General features: G+C 34.7%; 2 protein-coding genes across 2 annotated transcripts; both read right to left on the bottom strand.

Annotated features, from left to right (window-relative positions):
* Nucleotides 1–390: 390 nt before the first annotated feature.
* Nucleotides 391–4,130, bottom strand: LOC136823289 (splicing factor 3A subunit 3-like). Its single transcript, XM_067079469.1, has 6 exons — nt 3,917–4,130; nt 3,257–3,428; nt 2,281–2,666; nt 1,655–1,914; nt 1,213–1,390; nt 391–967 (listed from the first exon to the last, which is right to left on the bottom strand). Exons 1-6 carry the CDS (start codon nt 4,077–4,079, stop codon nt 618–620), a joined length of 1,509 nt encoding a protein of 502 aa, XP_066935570.1. The 5' UTR covers nt 4,080–4,130; the 3' UTR covers nt 391–617.
* A 286-nt stretch (nt 4,131–4,416) lies between these two features.
* LOC136823291 (uncharacterized) lies at nt 4,417–5,438 on the bottom strand. Its single transcript, XM_067079471.1, has one exon. It carries the CDS (start codon nt 5,210–5,212, stop codon nt 4,439–4,441), a length of 774 nt encoding a protein of 257 aa, XP_066935572.1. The 5' UTR covers nt 5,213–5,438; the 3' UTR covers nt 4,417–4,438.
* Nucleotides 5,439–21,111: the final 15,673 nt, after the last annotated feature.

A 21,111-nucleotide genomic window follows, 5' to 3' on the forward strand; every position in this document is an offset into this window, starting at 1 on the left:
TACCATTGCGTTGAGTACGGTCATTCTTAACCAAAACAAAGCATTTTTTGTTTAGTTCTTCTGAAATGAAAAAGTTAGTTAACTTTACATTGCACTTGTCAAGTTTTGCTTCAAGACAAAAGATACAAGAGAATAAAGCATTAAAGTCAGATGAAACCTAATCTCATTTTCCATATTTCTAAATCAATCAGCACATTTCTTGTTAAAGAAGTTCTCGTATAATATTTTCTGGTATCTAGACACATTTAGAGTCAATACGATCTAAAAAATAAACTGCATATCCAATGAAAGTTACTTGAGTTACTTTCCTACCATACTTGGCTGGTAAGATTAAAGTCCAAAGAAGGGTCAGTAAAATCATAAAACAAGAAAAATCCTCTTAAGTCGGTATAAAAAGAATTGTTGAAAGATCAGGATCGGGATCTTTCCTTCCATATAAATTCATATAATTGGAATAGTGACTGGGTTTATATCACCCATATATTCATTATGCTACTAGTTGCGAGTATGCATTTTCAGAGCAGTTGTATGTAGTATATACCCAATAATAAAAATTCTGACATTGTAGCACTCTTTGCTAGCATAAAAAGATGCTAAGAGTAAGCCTAGGGAATTGCTTAAAGTAATCCCTGTCGAGAGAGATCTTCGAAAGTTTTCTTATTAACGACATTTCCCACAGAATCTTCGAATTCTTCGTCCGCGTCAGGTTGGAACCTCTCTTTAGCTTTCTCTTCTTTCAATTTCTCCCAAAGAGAAAGGGCGTCTTCGATCTTTGTGACGTTTGCGAAATGCGCTGTGTTAGGTATGTTCAAAACACGCATACCATGCGCATGGCGCCACTCTGAGAAATGTCTTTGGAAAGCTTTTGGACCTCTGTATTTCTGATTGCCACAAATTTCGCATGGGTAATAGAGATTCAAGCCGTGTAATTTGTAAAGCCAGTAGGGTATTGGTTTCCCGTCCCAGCCTGTAATGAAATGGAAAGAAAAATACAGCTGGTTAGAATTTTAAGAGACCAGTCCCAGCTAATCGATAGTACTAGATATAATATGGAAATTATTAAATCTGAAATTGAGAACTGAAAATCAAAGAATTTGTCTGCAAAAATGTAGTTGAATTGACTGTTCCACAATTATCGAATCTTCATAAAAGGCTGTTTAAGAACATACAGTATCCGAGGTCAAAAGAGAGATGAAACAATGTGAGACATACCGAGAGGGAGTTTCTTTGGATTGTAAAGCGTTTGTTCTTCTTCATCGTCACTTTCTTCATCCAATGCATTTTCTTCTTCGTCATCTTCTAGTTCGTTCGCCGTACGCGCTTGTTTCCGTTCAACGTTCTCGCGCGTCGCTTGCCGTTCTTCGCCAACCAACTCAACTAGCCGGTACACCTGATGGAGAAAAGCTAAATTGATTCATCAAATGTGATCTAAATGCGAACTTAAGTGCTCAAGAAAAAAATTTAGAATTGTAAACATAGAAAGAAGACTTACTTATGAAAGCGAGAAAATATTGCAAAATAAATTGAATGTGCATGTCATAGTATCATAATACCTATATTATCTATGAAATGAGGTCTACCCCTGAATATGTAGAAAATTATCGAACAAACAATGTAAAAACATGGAAAACTAGAAATAGAAAATACTGCTTACCTGAGATTCTAGAGCTGCTAATTCTCTTTGCCGTTTGGCGTTATCAATTCCTTTACTTTTACCACGCCCTTTCTTTCCGCCCTGTGTCGACTTTAAATCTTCCAGGCTGACACCTTTAGTGCCAAATAGTCTTTTTGCTCTTTCTTCTAATGTTCCGCCACATTTCATACTCAACGCCTGTAAGGCTGATTTCAATCGATCCAAACCAAGAGACATCAACTCTTCGGGTGAGGAAAAAGCCGAAAGGTCCAAATGTGCACCTGAAAAAATGAAGCATAACATAACATAAAACCTACAAAAAAAATCAAATTTCTAACACTATTTGTTTGCTAATGCAGTTACCGTATTTGCCTTATTTTGCCACTTTGTTGCCGTAGTTTAGCATGCTAGACGACTTAATATAAAAAGAAGGAGAGGTATCTTCAGAAAGGTTGAAGGTATCAATTGTTTAATACAAACATATATGATCCCATAACAATTATTGCATCGAAAATTAACACTACTGTATAACATGTGTTAAAACTCTATGGATTTTAGTATAATGCTTTGAGTTAAAACTCTTTGGATTGCTTTAAAAACATCTATTATAAATATATACCACCAAAAGGATTTAAATCTTTAAGTACCTGAGTGAGCAAGTGCACTTCCAGTTTCTTTGGGCCAACCCATGAAATTTCCGTGTTCGTATTTGCTTTGAAAGTCCTCATCAGCTTCTTTCAGTTCCCTCTCCAGGTTCAAAAGAGGTTTCGTTCGCTGCAAAAAGCTATACAAGTAATCAAGCACTTTGTTCAAATATTTCTTGTATTCGTGGTTCTTCTTTTCTTTTGCGATTTCAAACAAACGGTCAAAAGACATGAGGAAAGTGAGATAATCAATGTGTTCGATTCCTTTGAGATTGATGTACATGTTGTATGCTTCGTGGAGGTCCAGGTATTTACCGAAACCTTCTTCGTCTGAAAATTCGACCAAAACTTCTTGTTCTTCGCCAGGCTTTTCACGTAAATCTTTCAACCTGCAGAATGTGAAGATACAAAGTTTCGAAATTATCAAGCTTCCAGTGTGGACTTAATAGCTCAGTCGGTAAAGCAGTTGCACTAGTGATGTAAAAGTCGCGAGTTAAAATCTCATTGTAGACCTCAACTTAGTAGTTTGCTATCAAACAGAGTTTAATGAGCAGATATACGTCTTGGTACCAAATGGTGACCCCTTGAAAATGATTTCGTCGAATATCTCTCAAAAATACTTGACATATCACGATGTAACTAAATAAATAATCGAGCACTATAACACGGCTCTGGTATCAAATTTTTACTATTCACGATATGCACCATTGCAATGATATGACATCACAGACCCAATATCTGATTGGTTGTAAGTGACGTAAAATCAGTCAATACGTCACTTTCAACCAATTAGCTGTTAGGTCTGGTTGAAGACATTGCAATGGTGCATATCATGAATACAAATCATTCATGTAAAATATACAGGCTTCGTTGTAGATCCAGTTTAATGAAGCCGAAGACCCCTTCATAAGGATAGATATTTGACGAGTACTTTACAGCTTCAACCGAATGCTTTAAAAGCTTAAAAGAAAATTCTAACCTGAGGAACTCCATTTGCATGGGTTCAGCAACTTCGTTTGGGTATTTGCGGTGATATTGTTTGATGGTCCTCAAACGACCATAAAATTCTGCAAATTCATTAGGACCAGCGATGGAGTTGATTTCTTCTTGTCTCAGTGAGTCGTCATCAGTGTAGTACTTCTTCAATTTATCTGTCGATGAAAAGAAATCAAACATCGTCTCGCAATGATCTGGTCAATACTACACACTTCTGCAGAAAAACAACATCATTGCAGGCCTCGTTTTCAAACGTAACAACTACGTTTCTTTAAAAGACATTTACACACATGTCATGTAATATGTTATCCCAAAAGACTGTTATCAATTATAATACAAAACCGCGAACGCTGGCAAACATTGGCAATGCCGGACGCCGTTGGTAACAATACTTTGAAAATGAGGTTCGCAATAATTTCATGCATTTCAAAAAAGAAAGTATTCTCTTCTGCAAAATGATGTAAATGTAATCAGCTAAAGGTGGTGAACCAGGAGTCCATAGTTTTGGTCTTTTCCAAACCAGTTTCACAATATGCATAAAATACAAGTAATTCTGACGTACAAACCTTTGTGTTTAGCTAAAATAGTTCTCCTGAAAGAAAACCTTACTTCACATAAAATAATGAAAATAATACATTCTTACCAGTGACTTCCATATATCGATCCAACAGAAAGTGAACCCGATGATCCGAATTGATTTGTTCTTTCAAATTGTTCTTTTTCAATAACAATTCTTGTGTCATACCGCCTTCCAGTCGTTCTCTCTCTTCGTGGCATCTTCGTTGTTGCTCAATGACGGTCTCCATTGTGTAATTTATATGTATGTTTTATGTTTATTCACAGCTATGGAAAAATCAATGGATATAATTGTAAATAACGCTCAAAGGCAAAGAGATATCGCTATGCATGATACATATAAATGGCTAGAGAAGAGGATGATAATGGGAATCAAGTCCAAATCTCGCATGCTTAACTTGAAAAGGTAATTTTCCCGAGAAATGAAATTATTAATATTATCAAATGTAAAAATACAAATGGTTTAATATCTACAACGGTTAAAAATGCTTAAAAACGAATCAGATCACAAAATATCAGATTTTCCGAAAGTCAAATTTGTATGAAAGATTGTCAGATATTCCTGTGCAAAATCAAGATATTTACTCTCTCATAAGATATATTTCATTTTCTTATAAATAAAAGATCCCATCTCGTCGTAACCATAAGGGGTAAAATGGACATTATCTGACCAAAACTTTCCCCTTTCGTCTTTTTTGTCTGTTTTATCGGAAACGAACTTCTCAAAGTCTACTAAAACAGTTAATTTAGGTGGCAGTCCATTAGCATAAGATCGCAATTGGTAATTAACAATAGTTCTACAGTGTTTGAATTTTTGAAAAACATCCCGCTTGTCATCCCGTTCGTTTGTAATTTCAGGTATTGTTAGTAAAACAGTCATGATGCTTTTACTATGACACATGTTATGAAGTGCTTGAATTTGTCTCGCTAAGTCAACACAACTTGCGTTCAGATGTGTCTCACTCTCACCAACTTTTCTTATTATGTCCATAAAGTCGTTAGTACCAGCAAGAATAATAGCTACCGTAAACTGTTGCGATGACACAAGATGAGACAAAAGGCGTTTGTGAATTTGTGAAGTCCTTTCTCCACTAACACCTGCATTGATTAAAGTTAAATCATCTTTGATTTTCTTATTCTTGGACAACAGCCTCTTCAGTTCGAGTGTATATGCATGAAATAATAGTTTTTCTCTATCGTATAGTCCTTCTGTCAAACTATCACCGAGTGCAAGAACCACAGTACCTGTATGTTGAGTTTTGTTCAAAAATTTAACAGATGACCTTTTCTCCAGAAAATTAATCAACACATAGTAGCTGTATAGAACAATGCCAATAAAGATCAGTATTTCTATCTTATTCATGATATGTAGTAAAATCTAAATTTAAGAAAGATTGTATCAATCTTTGAAAACATTCTTTTCATATAAAATCTTTAACTGAATGAATTTTGCAAACTTAAAACACATACTCTCCTTCCAGCTAAAAAAAAAGAAAAAAAAAGAAAAGAACACAAGCTGGCATTCTCCTTACAAACAGGATGGTAAGGTTCCTGTCATGTCTGACCACTTTTGATGGCTTTCACAGCCATTTACATGAATAGATTGATTACCCAAACAAATCTTATTTTACCCTTTCTCCAAAAAGCTATGTCCGTCATTTGTGTCTTGAGTTCAGCAATGGATTCCAAGCTAGTGATTTCAATGAGTCACTGAAAGCAGACTTTATGTGGTCTTCCAGCATTCAGCAGGTGTACCATGTTGTTTGATTAGGATATAAATGAAACAATGTTTTTGAGGATCAACTACCAACCATTATCCCACAATCTGCTCCTGCCTTCACCACTAACCTGATCAGACAGCTTCGGGTTACTATGCCTTGCTGAAGGGCAAACCTTATAGATATCTTATACAAATCAATAAATTGAGCTATTTTGTCTCTAGATGAAGCAAAATAATGCACCTTTAATAAAGTTGGTAGCTCGATCTAGTGCTTGAAAAAGATGAAAAATGTTGAAAATGTTGGCAAAACGTGATTTTTGTCCTGGACTACTCCTTTCCATATTTGCTTCATATACCCTCAATTGGAAAGTGTTCCATAAACACAATCTGTGGATACTCCTGTATGGGAGTTATCACCACAACTCAAAAAATGGATATATGCCTTAAAGTTTTGGGCCGACTGATTAAATCAAAATATTCAGATTAAAGCAACTAAAGTTCATAGAAGACAAAAATGGTTCGAAAAGAAGAGAAACAAGCAACATGCTGAATGGACCTACCTAATGATTAACATCAGATGAAAATAAGGAAAAAGTGACAATAATTGTACAAAAATTCAGAATGGAAAAATAAAGCTTGTGTGTTGAATAATGTAAAATGGTAAAAAGGAATGTCCCCAAATACGAAAATCACTTAAACCATTCAGACCCAAAAAACCTTTTAAGCTGTTTTTGGCCCAAATTTGCCCAAAAAAATTTTCCTTAAAAATCTGGCTCCGTCACATTTTGGGCATTGGCATTTTGCATCATTGTGCAAAAAAATCAGAAAAAAATTATGAGTCAACATTGAGAAAAGCTATATTTTCTTATTTGGTTAAAGGGAATTTCCCCAAAATACGAAAATCTGTCTTTTAAGGCGAATAAGAATTTTTCAGGAAAAAACACTTCAGCCATTCTTTAAAGAATCTTGCCCTCCATCTTTATACAAAAAATCAGAAAAAAGTAATGACAGGATTTTGCACAAAGTCCAAAAAACCCTATTTTTAGGTAGTTTTTGGCCCAAATTTGCCCAAATATATTTTTTTTCGAAAATCGGGCTCCGTCACATTTTGGTCATTGCCATTTTGCATCATTGTGCAAAAAATCAGAAAAAAATAACGAGTCAACATTGAGAAAAGCTATATTTTCTTATTTGGTTAAAGGGAATTTCCCCCAAAATACGAAAATCCGTTTTTTAAGGCAAATAAGAATTTTCCGGGAAAAACCACTTCAGCCATTCTTTAGAGAATCTTGCCCTCCATCTTTGTACAAAAAATCAGAAAAAAGTAATGACAGGATTTTGCACAAAGTCCAAAAAACCCTATTTTTAGGTAGTTTTTGGCCCAAATTATTTTGCCCAAATAAATTATTTTTTCTCAAAAATCGGGCTCCGTCACGTTCTGGGCATTGCCATTTTGCATCATTGTGCAAAAAATCAGAAAAAACTAATGAGCCAATCCTGAGAAAAGCTGGTAACAGACGGACGGACGGACGGACGAACGAACGGACGGACGGACATGGGTTAATTTATAGGACCTCCACCGGGGCACCCGGAGGTAGGTCCAAAAAGCCTTACATGAGTACCAGTGAAACACTATGAAAAAAATCTAACTCTTACAAGAATAATCATGAAGCCTTCTAAACTTGAAAAAGCTTTTCAGAGCTGAGTTTTTATAAGCTTAGAATAACTCAGGCAGATGGGCTCCACCAACCATAACAGTAACTTAAGAATAATAGTGAATGTCATACTGTTATGTTTTTTTTAATGGTTTATTATTGAAAGCTTAAAAAAATAAACATGTAAAAATACAAAAAATATATTATTATATATAATATATTAATTCAACCCTGAAATATCCAACCGTGGATATCCCATTCACGGATGTTTGCAACAAGCAAAAAATAGAAATATGGGAGGCACAATTTCTGCATTCAAAGGAAATAACAAAATTCAAGATGGTAGACAGCGAGTGAAAAAAGAGAAGCGAGATAGGATGTTTAGGATAGCTTTCCTCTATCAAGAGGTGATTTCACATGGGATTTTCATGAGAGTGATACTAAGTTATCATAGAACATACCGGGTGCACCAAAAAATAGTACACAGGTTTGTCAAGATGTTGTGAGCTTCAGGATTTAAATTTTTCGTTCATTCTTTTTTATCGTATAGAAGATGCTCTAACTTGAATTTTGAGCTATCATACATTAGGTTTGAAAAAGTAGTTCGAAAGTTGTAGTTTTTTTTAATGTCGAAATTTCAAAAAACCATCAAAAACAGCGAGCAAACTTTTCTCTTGACACTTACCTTCTACATATAGAAATACAAAAAAATGCAACTATGTTCATTAAAACTCATTACAGAATTTAAAAAAATGGTAAAGCAAGCTATTCCCATGTGGGATAATATTTTTGGAAAAGCTGACAAAAAGTTTTAGAAATCTCCAAGAGAGGTTTTGATGTTATGTGTGAGCTATGTGAGGAAACTTTTTAAAAAATATATCACCATTCCTTGACTAGTTGCTCAAAGAACTTGGGTCTGCTTTGAGTTTGCTCTTGTTGGAAATGTTCAAGACGGGCAAATAAGATGGAGAAACTGTTGGCAAAATATAAATAAGAAAAAAAAACAAAAAAAAACAATAAAATTGTGTTTTTGCCATTTTGTCTGATGGCATTCAAAAATTGTGTGAGGTTTTCAAAAACAGCGAAAAAAAAGAAATTTTAATATCCTTTTTAAAACTAACTTTTTTCAAACGAAACTTCACAATATTGGTTCTAAAGTAGGTTGAAGTAGGTTGAAAATTTTTTTTTTGTAGAATGGGCCAAAATTGCGGCACAAGTCAAGAAAAACACTATGTTGATAAAACAGCAGCCACAAATTTGTTCAATGAGTAAAAATCAGATGAAACTCGTAGCAAAAGCTTTTATCCACAAAATATCAAAAATATTATCCAAAGTTATTGGGTAATTGGGCTAGAATTGCGGCTCAAAGTTGACGATTTTTTTCATATATGCTTTGATTGAAGCCACATTTCAAGCCCATTGAAAACCCTGCAGCCACAAATTAAACCCATAAGTATCTTAAGACCTTAAACTACCAATTTCAAGAAAAACGGTTAAAACATATTCAAGTCTTAAAGCAGGACAGCACATAAGACAACCCTAAAAATGCCAACTAATACCTAATGTAACAGCTCAGAAGGTTATAGTTACAAAAAATGGTATTTGCAGCCACAAAATGTACACTCCTTCTTAAAATAACACTGTATTGTGTCAGATTGTGTTTGTTTTGTTTTAGGCTTTGCAAATATTCATGTTTCGAAAACAAAACCCAACCTGGAATGTGTAAATTGATAAATTAGTGATTGAAGTATGATTGAAGCCACATTTTAAGCCTATTGAAAACCCTGCAGCCACAAATTAAACCCATAAGTATCTTTTCAGACCTTAAACTACCAATTTCAAGAAAAACGGTTAAAAAATATTGAAGTTTTAAAGCAGGACAGCACATATAAGCCAACCTGTTGAGTGAGCCACATGACATATAGGATCGTAGTCAAAAATAAAAGGGGTAAATGTGACATTTCGAACTAGTATCCATTTGTGGCTGTGTAGGTTGGGTTTTTGAGGTTACCCTTAGGTGATTGATTTAAGAGCCACCCGCTAAGGCCAAACAATCTTTTAAAGAAAACACGGAATTTTGAGGTTGCTCCAAACTAAGGCTATAGTCAAAAACTCAATGTTGGATTTTTGAGGTTCCAAAATCGAGGTTACCTTTTCTAAACTCAATATCTTTACTATTACAGGGCAGATTATGATAAAATTTCATATCTAGACAGCCAAAAGGTCAAATTTTCATTTTTTGTTTGTTCAATGAGGTTACCTTCCTAGGAATGTTGTGAAAATGAGGTTACCAAAATGAGATGACTTGTAAAGTCAGGTGAATGACTTGTTAAGTCAGGTGAGATATTATTTTCTATCATTTTGACTGGAAATAAAATAATGTGACCTGTTAACATCTTTCCTCACATGAAAAGATAAAGTTATAAGTCAATTATGTTGAGTTTTTGAGGTTACTTTGACGCTATTTATGTTGTATGTTGTAGCAAGATGAACTCCATCTTGCTATGATGTTCATGACGTAAAACAATAGTATCTAGATTAGTGTCATATCCTTTGCTAGTTATTGGCAAGGCTCTCTCTTCTCAAAGGAATAGTCTGAGACTTTGAAAAATGTAGGTGTTATGAGGTTACTGCACTTCCAATTGAAAGTAAAAGACTTTACTATTTACATTTGGCGAAGAAAGTAAACCTTTTTATATCATTGAAACATTGAACATCGAGATTCTAAATGAAGTATATAGACCTGATTTTTGTATTGTTGTAGGGTTTTTGAGGTTACTGTTTTTTAAGCACTTAAGATGTGTGGTTAGGAGGAGTATAAGACAAACAGGGGTGCACAGGGAATGTTTCTTCTTTTTTTTGGTTTTACATCATGTTTCTAGCACCCAATTATTTTAGAGTAACCCAGAGTAACCTCGATTTGACAACATTTTGTCTTATAATCGTTATGTTATATTTTGATCAATAATTAGGAAAGGTACTATATTGTTCCCATATGCAATCATAACAAAATTCTAATAGGTGTATGATGATAATGCAAAGGTTTATTTGATTTTTCACAAGGTAACCTCAAAATTCCAACAAGATAACGATTCTAACTATTGAATAATAATGCATAACACATTTTGGGCTTATATTTATTCAAAAATCTAACAAATTTGATTAATTTTTCACAGATAAAGTTGGTTTTATGAATGAATAGCTGGCAAATTTGTTTAAAAAGTAACCTCAAATATCCAACATTCTGCTGAATATTTCGCCCACATTTTTTGATATGTTGTTGATTGAGGTTTTGAGAGTTGTGTTACAAAATTCTAAGTTTCTACAACAATCTCTAAGAAAACTATCATGAATAAAAGGAAGGGGTGTAGAAATGTTGGTAACCTCAATTTTCCAACATTTTTCAAACATTTAAAAACAGAAAACGCAATAGTAACCTCATGGAAACAACATATCTGAATTTCAATGTTTCCTTTACACCGATGAGGTAATTATTGTATTTTTCGAAAAAAAATGATTTTTTTCGAAAATAGAAATGTCACACTATTTTTGACTATGACCATAGCCACAAAACCTGCCTTCACTTTGCCATCTTATATTTCAAGACTGAATCACTCAACTTCAAAGAGGGCCACATTTTTGGAAAGCTCATCATTTTCCTTATTTTATGGAATTTTGTACTACACAGCAGCCACAAGAATGTCAACGCTGTGGGCTAAAAAGTGGTTGTGATTGAAAACCTCACTTTTTGGGGTTCTATTTTTGAATGCAATCGTCTTATTTATAGTGTGATTGCTGTTTTCAATGATTTTTTGAAATTTCGACATGGAAAAAAAGTATAGTTTTTTTGGATCAAAGATAAAAGCCCCTTCCCAAAGTAATACAAGAAATTTGGTGCAAAAATATTGATCCAATCAGCACGCCTATATTGCGAGCGAAAAAGAAGATACAGTGCAATATCCACAATATTGAAAGTGAACGGTAATTTCACTGGATTAATTTACGAAATTAAAGATAGCGGACATGGAAGTGTGTTGATTCCTGTTTTTGGGGATGCCTTGGAGTTTTTACAAGATGCTTAACTGATTGGTTATTTTTAAACAATAGGGATGACGCGTTCTTTAGAAAAAGTAATAAAATCGTTTGTCTCAACATTTAACGACCAACAGAGTCATCAAAGAACTTGTAAAAACTCCAGCTTTACCCTGTTTTTGCAGGTTCGTTATTTCACTTTTAAACAGCCGTGGCATCACTGTCCACTGGGTGGCTACCAAAATCACAATTTTTACCTGATTTCGACTACGAGGCAAGAGTTTCTGAAGTCTTTGGAGATTTAGAGGTTGTTATTGAAGATCCAGAAAAGTCATCACATTGCGCTGAAGACCCAAAACACTTAGCGCGCAAATTACTTTGATTAGATGACTTGAAACGTAATAGTAGTAAGATTTAAATTCCAACGAAGCCATATTTTGGTTTGTACAGAAATTTCGCCCGCTCAAATCTAAACAACAAAATGGTCAATCTCACTAAAGCAAAACATTGCGGCCACGGCATTTCCCTAGATAATAATTCTGATCCGTGATTCTAGACCAATGAAAACGCTTCATTAGTTTAGGTATAAACTTATTTCTTTTTTTATGATTTTTGTTGGCGAAAACGTTTAGAACATCCCAGACTTAGTCAAAAATTGCAAGAAAATGAATGGGCGAATCAGAAACTTCTCTATTGTTTATTAACTGTATTAATTATTCGTAAAACGTCCCTTTAAAAATGGCGCCTTTTGCATAAACAAAGATGGTGGTTCAACAGAAAACCGCGATAAAAAAAGCTCATTTTCTAGCGTTTTAGAGCTGTTTTCTTCCTAAAAATACAGCCTTACAGCAATGTTTTTAATCTTTGAAAGTTTATATGGCTGCTTTGGCCGCAATCTTTACTGTTATGTTTTTATTTTTCTTTGCATTTTACAGAACGTAGAATCTCTTAGAATCAGAGTAGCAGTGTGAGTGTCGATTTGTTAGGCTTTTTACATGTTTTTGAAGAAAAAGAGAAGGCAAGAACACGAAAGAGATCAACCTCTTGCTATTAGATTTACATAAACCATTCGTAAGGTAATTGGCCAACAATGGAAAGAGCAAACAAACCATTAGCTCAGCGAGAGGAGAATACACTCTCGGTTCTTTTTCTAACCTTTTTAAAGTTTAAAGGGAAGATCACAATTTAAAGGCTCTCCGGTGAAGCGTTTGGCAGACCTTTTACATCAACTAAACAGAAGTAAAATATATAGATCACTCTCTCAATCACGACCTGAAAAGTTTGTGAGGATCAAAGAAGAGAGCTTTAAAAGGGACTTTGTTCTCAATCAACATGATTTTGCGAAATATTAATGATAACATACGAGAGGGAGAGTGTGAACGCTTACTTATTTTGTTACAAGGTTGCACTTCTTTATTTCAAAGCAACTGGTCATACCAATTACTGCCATGAATTGATTAAGCTTTTCTACCAAATTAATCTAGGTGATAAAAAGATGCATTTCCACTTATATGGGGCCGTTTCATTAATACCCATGGACTCATCGGTCGAAACATAATGATTTACATATAGAGCATTTTAATGGATATTTAAAGGAGTTGTTTTTAAGATCATTACGAGGAAATTTGAATGAAAAGAACACTACAAGGATTGCAAAAGCTTTAAATAACACAGGCAATCGTGAATAGCTTTGAGAAAGGTCTACTTATTGAATCAAGGATTTGATTTGAATGTTTTGATTTTCATACGTTTACCGTTGTTACTCTTTCTAAAATAAAAAAGCCGCGGCTAAATGATATAATTGCGCATAATTGTTTAGTGAGTGAGTTCGCGGCTCCGATAATTATTACAAATATTTCACAGTTTTTTTCAACCAATCAGGTTCAACTCGCTATATTATAGCGAGAGCAGAACGGTGGGATGTTCTAAACGTTTTTGCCAACAAAAATCATAAAAAAAGAAATAAGTTTATACCTAAACTGGGGCAAATTGTTTCGCTTACACTTTTGCCACTTTTGCCCTTGTTCCCACTTCTGCCACCATCATGTTGAAACATTTTTAAAAAGTGCGAAAAGTGGCTCCTTCAGCTAACTTGTGTCAGGCAATGTGTAAAAACGAGACCATGTTCCTTCTAATACGGGCCCGAAACAGTGGTCCTTCTAGGTAAAATTCCGACGGCAACAGAGCCTTATTCTAGGTCTTTATATTACATTTTCAATCAGTACAACATAAATTATGCCTTCTGCCATCTTTGAATAAATTTATTCTCTAGTTACATAGCGACGGATAATTAATGCAAAATTAAAATCAAATTTATGCATTCGAAAGCTGCCATTTTGTTTACCACTTTTCACACAAACTGCGCGAAACAAATCAAATTTGTTTTTTGCTTGGTGGAGAGTGAGAATTTACCACTTTTAACACAAAGGACACAAACGATCATTTGGAATTAGGTGGCAAAAAATGTAAGCACTTTTGCCACTTTTAGACACATTTTGTAGAAACAATTTGGAACCTGGTGGCACTTGGGGCAAAGATGTGAAAAATAGCAGCGAAACAATTTGCCCCACTAACGCTTCATTTCCCCGGATTAAAGTTGTGTCTACACGGGAACTAGCCAGAAAAAGAGAGAAAAAACTGGGGGTCAAATTAAATTTTTCTCCCTTCTTGCGGCAAACATAAAAGACTTTAAAAGAGTCCATTTATTTAAGAAAGGGGTGCTATATCATAAATAAATTATGTAAGTAAGTGATATTTTAAGTAAGAAGTTCATTAACAATTTTATTTTGAAGTTTGTTTTTAAAAACAAAACCCCCGTGCTAGATGATAATATCATTTTCTCAACTTATGGACCCATTGGGAAATCTTTGTAATACGATCATTTGGCAGTGTAGTTGCAGCCTATACAAGAATTGGAATCTGAAGTCTGAAGTCGTAACTCCTTGCCAGTGACCCCCCAGAGAAATTTTTAGTTGGCAGACACTAACTTTAGGTTGGTTTGGAAATCGTTTTATTTTGAAATGTAATCTTCACTTTAGATGAATACTTTTATCTATTTGGATTCATCAAAGGTTCAAGGTTTGTTTACTTTTTATTTCAAATTATTTCATTGATTTATTGAGCTGCAATAGCTGATTGAAAAACAAAGATTTTTGATAGTTATCAGCGTGGGCTTGGCCGCCATTTTGAATTTCACCATTTTTTTTCTCCTGTACTTGTCAATTTAGAGGTTGTTTGTAATACGCGATTTGGCTTACGCGTAACACTTGTGCCAAGCAAAGGGTTTTTCTTAGGAGAAGAGCGCGGATTCTAGACTGTTCGAACCAGAGCTGGCCTTTACACTCGTACTGTAATTTTCTGGCGCATTTGTGTCGACAACTTGGTGCGACAAGAGCGGAAGAAAATTTGAAGGCCTTCAGAACCCAGTTGAAATTTCTGAAAGTTGAGTGAACATCAAAACTTATAATTTGTAATTATGGAGCGAAGAAAGAGTTTTGCATGCTAGTTGTGTTTCATATGATTATGAAGTGAGTGTCTTGCTATCATTTTTAAGCGAGGGGTCCCTTTAATGATATCAATGAAGATTTTCAACATCAATTGCTAAACAATAGATTAAAATATATAAAACATGAAGTCCTGGAATTACACATAGGATCATAGAAACATGGTCCGAACATGGTCTGAACATGGTCCGAACATGTTTGCCCGAACATGTTTGCCCGAACATGGCCCGGGCCCGAAAAAATCAGCACATCATGTCTTCATTTTCCTTCAGAATTTGAAAATGAGTACTAGCAGGTGAGTTTTTTCAAAAAAATTCAAAAATTTTTTATCCGGGGGTTCTAAAATCCAAAGCGCTAGCCACCCGAAACAGCTATCGACCTGGAATTCTTTGCATCCTTCCCCGCAATAGTCTAGCTCTTGAGACGTACCACGTTCGTTGGTTGGAGCAACGTATATTTTTCAGGAAGTCAAATTATGTACTTAAAATGCGTTTTTTTCATTGAAAAAATCAAATTTTTTTATCGAACCTGAATTTTTTAGAAAGAACAATCTTTTTTCTTTCCAATGTGAAAAAAGTAAGAATCAGGCTGTTTCCGCCCGGTGGCAAGCGCTAAGGCAGGGAAAGATTATGTTGTAATTACCCCCATTTCAGCTACATCTACGGAAAATAAAACTCGCACCAAACCTCCCGCGCGGAATTTTTCATGAAACGCTTTCGCTTTTGGTGCCGTAATGAAGGTACAAAATAGCTGGCGATGCGTGCACGAAAATGCTTGAAAAATTGAACTTCAAAATGGAATATCTTTTGAACTTTAAAGAATTGGAAGGTAAATGACCCCTCATTTTTCTTCTGATGGTTATGGCTTTCCATTAAACTTGGTTTGGTATTCTGCAAGTAAGTTTGAAATTTCCTCTGACCACCCTACTTTTAGATGAAAAAATCTGCAATCTTGTTGTGGTCAAAAATTGCAATTTCTTCTATTTTTCAAAATTCCAGAATGCCTGTATTTTCAAATAAAGCAGCATGTGATAGTTTGTAGCCTAATCTTACTCTGGGTTTATACAAAAAAAAACTGTGATTGAAAAAAATCTACAATGAGTGGAAAACCATAGATGCAAAAATACAGGAACGAAAAGCCGCGGTTGTATCAAGTTGTATTTAGTTGGAAAGTATGCAAAACATATGCAAGTTTACACAAAGATTTTAAAAAGACAACAAAGCGTCTTATAAATAAATATTATAATCATTATAGAACAATAAAAGATGGAATTTCATATCCAGACGGTGTCAATCGAACAACTTCGAACAAAAATCGCAATCGAACCAATCGAACGTAATCGAACGCGATCGAATAATTGCGATTCGATTATCGAACGTAATCGAATCTTAATCGAACGGCCGATTCCTGGGTAATATTCGATTGCGTTCGAGTAATTTTCGATATTGATAGTTGACAATGTTCGATTGGTTCGATTGATTGTCAATTACATTGGATTAATGTTCGATTACGATTAGCTATGTTCGATGAGTTTGATTGCGATTAAATCAAATTGGATCACTCTGTTAGAGCTTTTTAGCGTGGGCGGCTGAGTGCTTAAGTACCATACTGTACTAAAGCGAATAAAATCTAACACACAATTGAATCAATCGAACGTAATCGAATACTATGGCGCGCCAAAAGGCTTTTTAATACCAACTTTTTTTTATAATACCAACTTTTTTTTATAATACCAACTTTTTTTATAATATCAACTTTTTTTTATAATACCAACTTTTTTTTATAATACCAACTTTTTTTATTATAATACCAACTTTTTTTTTTATAGTACCAACTTTTTTTTTAGTTCGAAGTTTTTTCATAACACCAATTTTTGTTTCGCTTACTATGCGTGTATAATCGATCAAGTGTAGAAAGAGTCTTAGCGCGATGCAAAGCGTAATGGGTAATCAGGACCACTGCGCGCTGATGACGACTTATTATTGGTCCAAAGTTTTGAAAAAATTTAAAGATTTTCGAAGTTTCCATGGAGACGATAAAAAGTTGCGCTTGAAATCGAAAGTGCCTTCTAGTCTTTACTGAACTCAGCGTCATTGAAATCATCAAAATGCAAAGTTAATCCAAAAGTAGACTCTAGTCTAGATTACACTAGGCTCGATACGCCAATACGCCAGCCAGCCATCGAAATGTTAGACTAGAGTATACTTTTAGACCAATTCCCTTCTTGGGATGGTAATTATTATTAGGACTTAGTTTTGGACGGGTATTTACTGTCAGTATTTGGCCTAAAAATGCTGACTTGGGGAATAAACTTTTAAATCTGATACATACATGATACATGATCAAAACGCTACCAACAGCTGGAAACAAAACCTTTAACGATCGATTCACCTATCGACCTATTATTTTAACGCGAAATTTAAGACATTTACTTTCGCAAAAAGGGCGAAAATTTGTACGTATTAAGTAGTAAAAGACTCCACATGTAAACAAAAAAGATTTTCCAGTGAAGAACCGTAAAGGTCCGTCTACATGGTGAAAAAAGAAAATTGACTAAGCGAGACCAAAAAAATTTATATCATAAAAATGAAAGTTAGTGTTATAAAAAAAAAGTTGATATTATAAAAAAAGTTGGTATTATAAAAAAAAGTTGCTATTTAAAAAAAAATCTGATATTATAAAAATGAAAGTTGGTATTATAATAAAAATTTGGTATTATAAAAAAAAGTTGATATTATAAAAATGAAAGTTGCTATTATAAAAAAAAGTTGATATTATAAAAATGAAAGTTGGTATTACAAAAGTGAAAGTTGGTATTATAAAAAAAATTTAGTATTATAAAAGAAAGTTGATATTATAAAAAAAAGTTAGTATTAAAAAGCCCTTTGGCGCGCCATAGAATACAATCGTACGTAATCGAAGCAATCGAACAGTAAATCCTGGGTAATATTCGATTGCGATTCGATTGCGTTCGACAATCGAATTGCAATTATTCGATTGCGTTCAATTGCATTCGATTGATTCGGCGTTCGATTCGTTCGATTGACACCGTCTGGTCATATATAATCCAAATAGAAATATTTACAGAACAACAAAAGCCTTTTAGAAATTTGTTCTTAAAGACATAGCATATTCTGTTTTCATGTCATTAAGAAACTCCACGAAGACGGAGTAACACACATCAAACTTTCAAAACACGCAAACTGAAAGCAACAATTGTGACGTCACACATTATCAATGTTTTGATTTGATCATTAGGCGGCTCTATTCCCCCAGGAGAATAATTTACCGTCAGCCGAATAAGGATCATTTTTTAACTTCGTTGGTGATTTTTCAGTAGAAGTATGAGTTTATGTCTAATGTTATGGATTTTTGAAGTGCTTGTTCTAAGAGATGAGCGAATACACCGTTTAGGAGTGTCGACTGCGCACGCGTCAATCAGTGCGTCTCAAACCGCGATATTTCGAGAGCACAGAAGCGCGCCAAAACACCAGCTTTTTTAGAGTTTTGTCTCGTTTACCCAAACGCTGCAATCCTGCGTAGGCTTTGGGCTCAAGACTAGAACCCCCAATACGAGACATTGGCCTGACCGAAAAAAAATCATCATCATCAATTTTGTTAATTATCAGAGTCGTTTACTCACTGGAAATACGCAACTTTCTGAAGTTTCGTTTTTTTTCGGTTGTGCTTCATTTTAAAAATAACGAAGATGAAAAGTTACCATCAATCCCGCGAGTAAAAGAAAGTACTCCGACTAGTCTACGAAAAGTGCGCTCGCGCGGCGAATAGAATATCTCGCAAATTAATATATGCATAAAACTGACGAAATCCTTTCTTTTTTATGCTTAGGTGACGTCACCATCGATCCTGACTCGACAATGGAGAACCAAATTTGGCAATGTATAATTATTACGAGCGGCCGAGAAAGTTTGTGTGACGCAAAAATTGCGCGATAAACGAAGTCCTAGAAAAACGCCCACTGAAAATTGAAACCAGGAATTTATTGAATATTTCACTAATGAAGTATCAAACTTTTTGTTTTTTGTAATTATTATAAATTCATAATTTTTAAATACTATTTTTTGAATGTCAAAGGACAATTAAAGTGAATTTAAGCTGATTGGGTGGATATTGGGCGGACGGGCGTTTTGCACGTGCCGAGATTGGAAATTAAATGAGAGTAAAAGACGGGGGCGTCTTAGTATGTAATATTAATTCATTATTCTTTTATTTTTATTTTTCGCGAATGAAAAATGAATTTTTGAGTTTTGAATTAAGGAAATATAGTATAATATATTGTATTTGATTGTCAATGCCAAAAGATACTTACGAATAATCTGCTGTGTTGCTTCGCTATTTACCCCCGGATTGTTTTAGTAGGCACTTCGGTCACGTAAATAAAAACACGTGTATATGTTGAAGCCGACTGTGGACTGACCGCAATTGCAATTACATAAATTATTGTGGAAGGGAACGCTTGAGACGAATGTTTGGGAAATCAAAAAGACAACTTTTGTGAGAATGTTGAGTTTTGTTTATATGGCTGTTTGCGACGCACTGTCAATCCAATTTTCCATTGTTTTGATTTTAGCGACCACGGAAAATTCACTCTCCTCTGTAAAAAAACGGTAGGTAAACATCTAGTTCTCATAAGGAAACATAGCAGAAAAACGGTAGGTAAAGAACTCCTTTTAATCATAACTTCTTTTCCTCTTGATGAATTTTTGTGAAATTTTCAGGAGAGACTTATAAAATTATCATTGATATCATGTTCAAATATCTAAATCATTCTCTTTAAAGGAGAGAAAAAAATTCACAATGTTTACATTCCTCTAACCTTTCACAGTACTAAAGTGCGCATTTTTACCTACCATTTTCACCGGCCTCTACAATGGAGTACCGTGAAGATAGCGAGACTCCTAAACGGTGTATTTAATTATCTTTAGTTTTCAAGAGAAGCAAATTTAATCTTTCTTCTAAAAGATTACACTTTAATATAATGCCAATTTTACGCATGTAAGTTTTATATTAATACTTTCTTTTTGCATATGTTTTGCATACTTTCTAAGGGAATTTCAATATGGCGGATGGAAAGGCGAAAAGGTCTATTTAGGAATAGGTTAGGTACCCAAAAAATATATATGAAAATAACCTGTTCAGAGCTTTGCAAGGCTCTTGCAAAGATACTTTGGAGCCATATTCAGACGATAATGACAATGTAAGACTAAGACATAACATTGGACTGTTGGATGCAAAAGTTTGGAGTTTTGGAGTTTGTCACTTGGATGGAAACGTTCTTTCACAGCATAGGGTAGCCTGTTTAGATCTGAAAGTGCTGACGCTTGCGAAAAAATTACCGCTTTTACCAGTTTTACGGCACCGATCTTTCTTTGCTCGTTTTTATCAGTTTTTATCATCATTTGCAAAAATTACACTAGTACTGATGAACGCCAGATAATATCCGGGGGGGGGGTACTTAGGCAAATGTATGGTACGGCATGTGCCGCCCTTAAGGGTACTTTTTTTGGACTTCCAAAGTCCCGCTTAGGGTCGGAAAAATAACTTTTTACCCCCTGAAAGATCGAAAATTGGTCAAATTTGTCTCACTAAGGTTCGTAAAATTCCCAGAATTTTTCTTTGTTTTCTCCTTTTTAGTCCCGGAAGGGTCCAAAGTTCGAATGTCGGGTGGCACCCCCTGTCAGCTCGAAACCCTAGTACCCCCCCCCCCCCGGGAGAATATCTATTCTATCTAGCGCCATAATCGTTAAAGCATAAAAAAGCGGATGATACGCAGGGAACGAGGTTGCGGACTATGATGATACCTTAAAGGAAGAAATTTTAGCGGGAAGAAAATTTGGCGGATTTGGCGGATTTGACTGAAATCCGCCAAATTAAGTTCCCGCCAAAATTTCTTTTTTCCGCCATCCGCCAAATTAAATTCCCGCCAAATTAAACATTTTGAAAATATGATCTCTTTTAAGGTGTTTTTACTATTTCTTCGCTGTTTTGACGCCATCTTAAGGTTAAATTTTTAAGCGACCGCCAAATTAAATTCCCGCCAAATTTAGTTTTTTCGTCCATCCGCCAAATTAAATTCCCGCCAAAATTTCTTCCTTTAAGGTAGCCAATTTGGGATGTTAGCCTAATTAGGCCAGGATTAGGCTTAGTGACAAAGTACGCAAGGTTTTTATCCCCCTTTTTCGGAATTCATACATGAAAATGAAAAAATCAAATTTGCTGAAAAATTAGTCAAAACAAGAAAAAATACCCAAAATTATTTGGGTATCTGTATTTCGGAAATCGAGTTTTAGATAAAAATTATTTTAGAGCGGAGTTAAATAATATAAAACTG

Source organism: Clytia hemisphaerica, unplaced genomic scaffold, assembly GCF_902728285.1.
Source record: "Clytia hemisphaerica strain Z4C2 unplaced genomic scaffold, Clytia hemisphaerica genome assembly, whole genome shotgun sequence".
NCBI lineage: Eukaryota > Metazoa > Cnidaria > Hydrozoa > Leptothecata > Clytiidae > Clytia > Clytia hemisphaerica.

Excerpts from the sequence above, each read along its gene's own strand:
- LOC136823291 (XM_067079471.1), bottom strand. The coding sequence starts at position 5,212 with ATGAATAAGATAGAAATACTGATCTTTATTGGCATTGTTCTATACAGC.
- LOC136823289 (XM_067079469.1), bottom strand. The coding sequence starts at position 4,079 with ATGGAGACCGTCATTGAGCAACAACGAAGATGCCACGAAGAGAGAGAA. Across the intron at positions 3,429-3,916 it reads TCGATATATGGAAGTCACTG|ATAAATTGAAGAAGTACTAC; the intron begins GTAAGAATGTAT and ends TTTCATCGACAG. Across the intron at positions 1,391-1,654 it reads TAGCAGCTCTAGAATCTCAG|GTGTACCGGCTAGTTGAGTT; the intron begins GTAAGCAGTATT and ends TTTCTCCATCAG.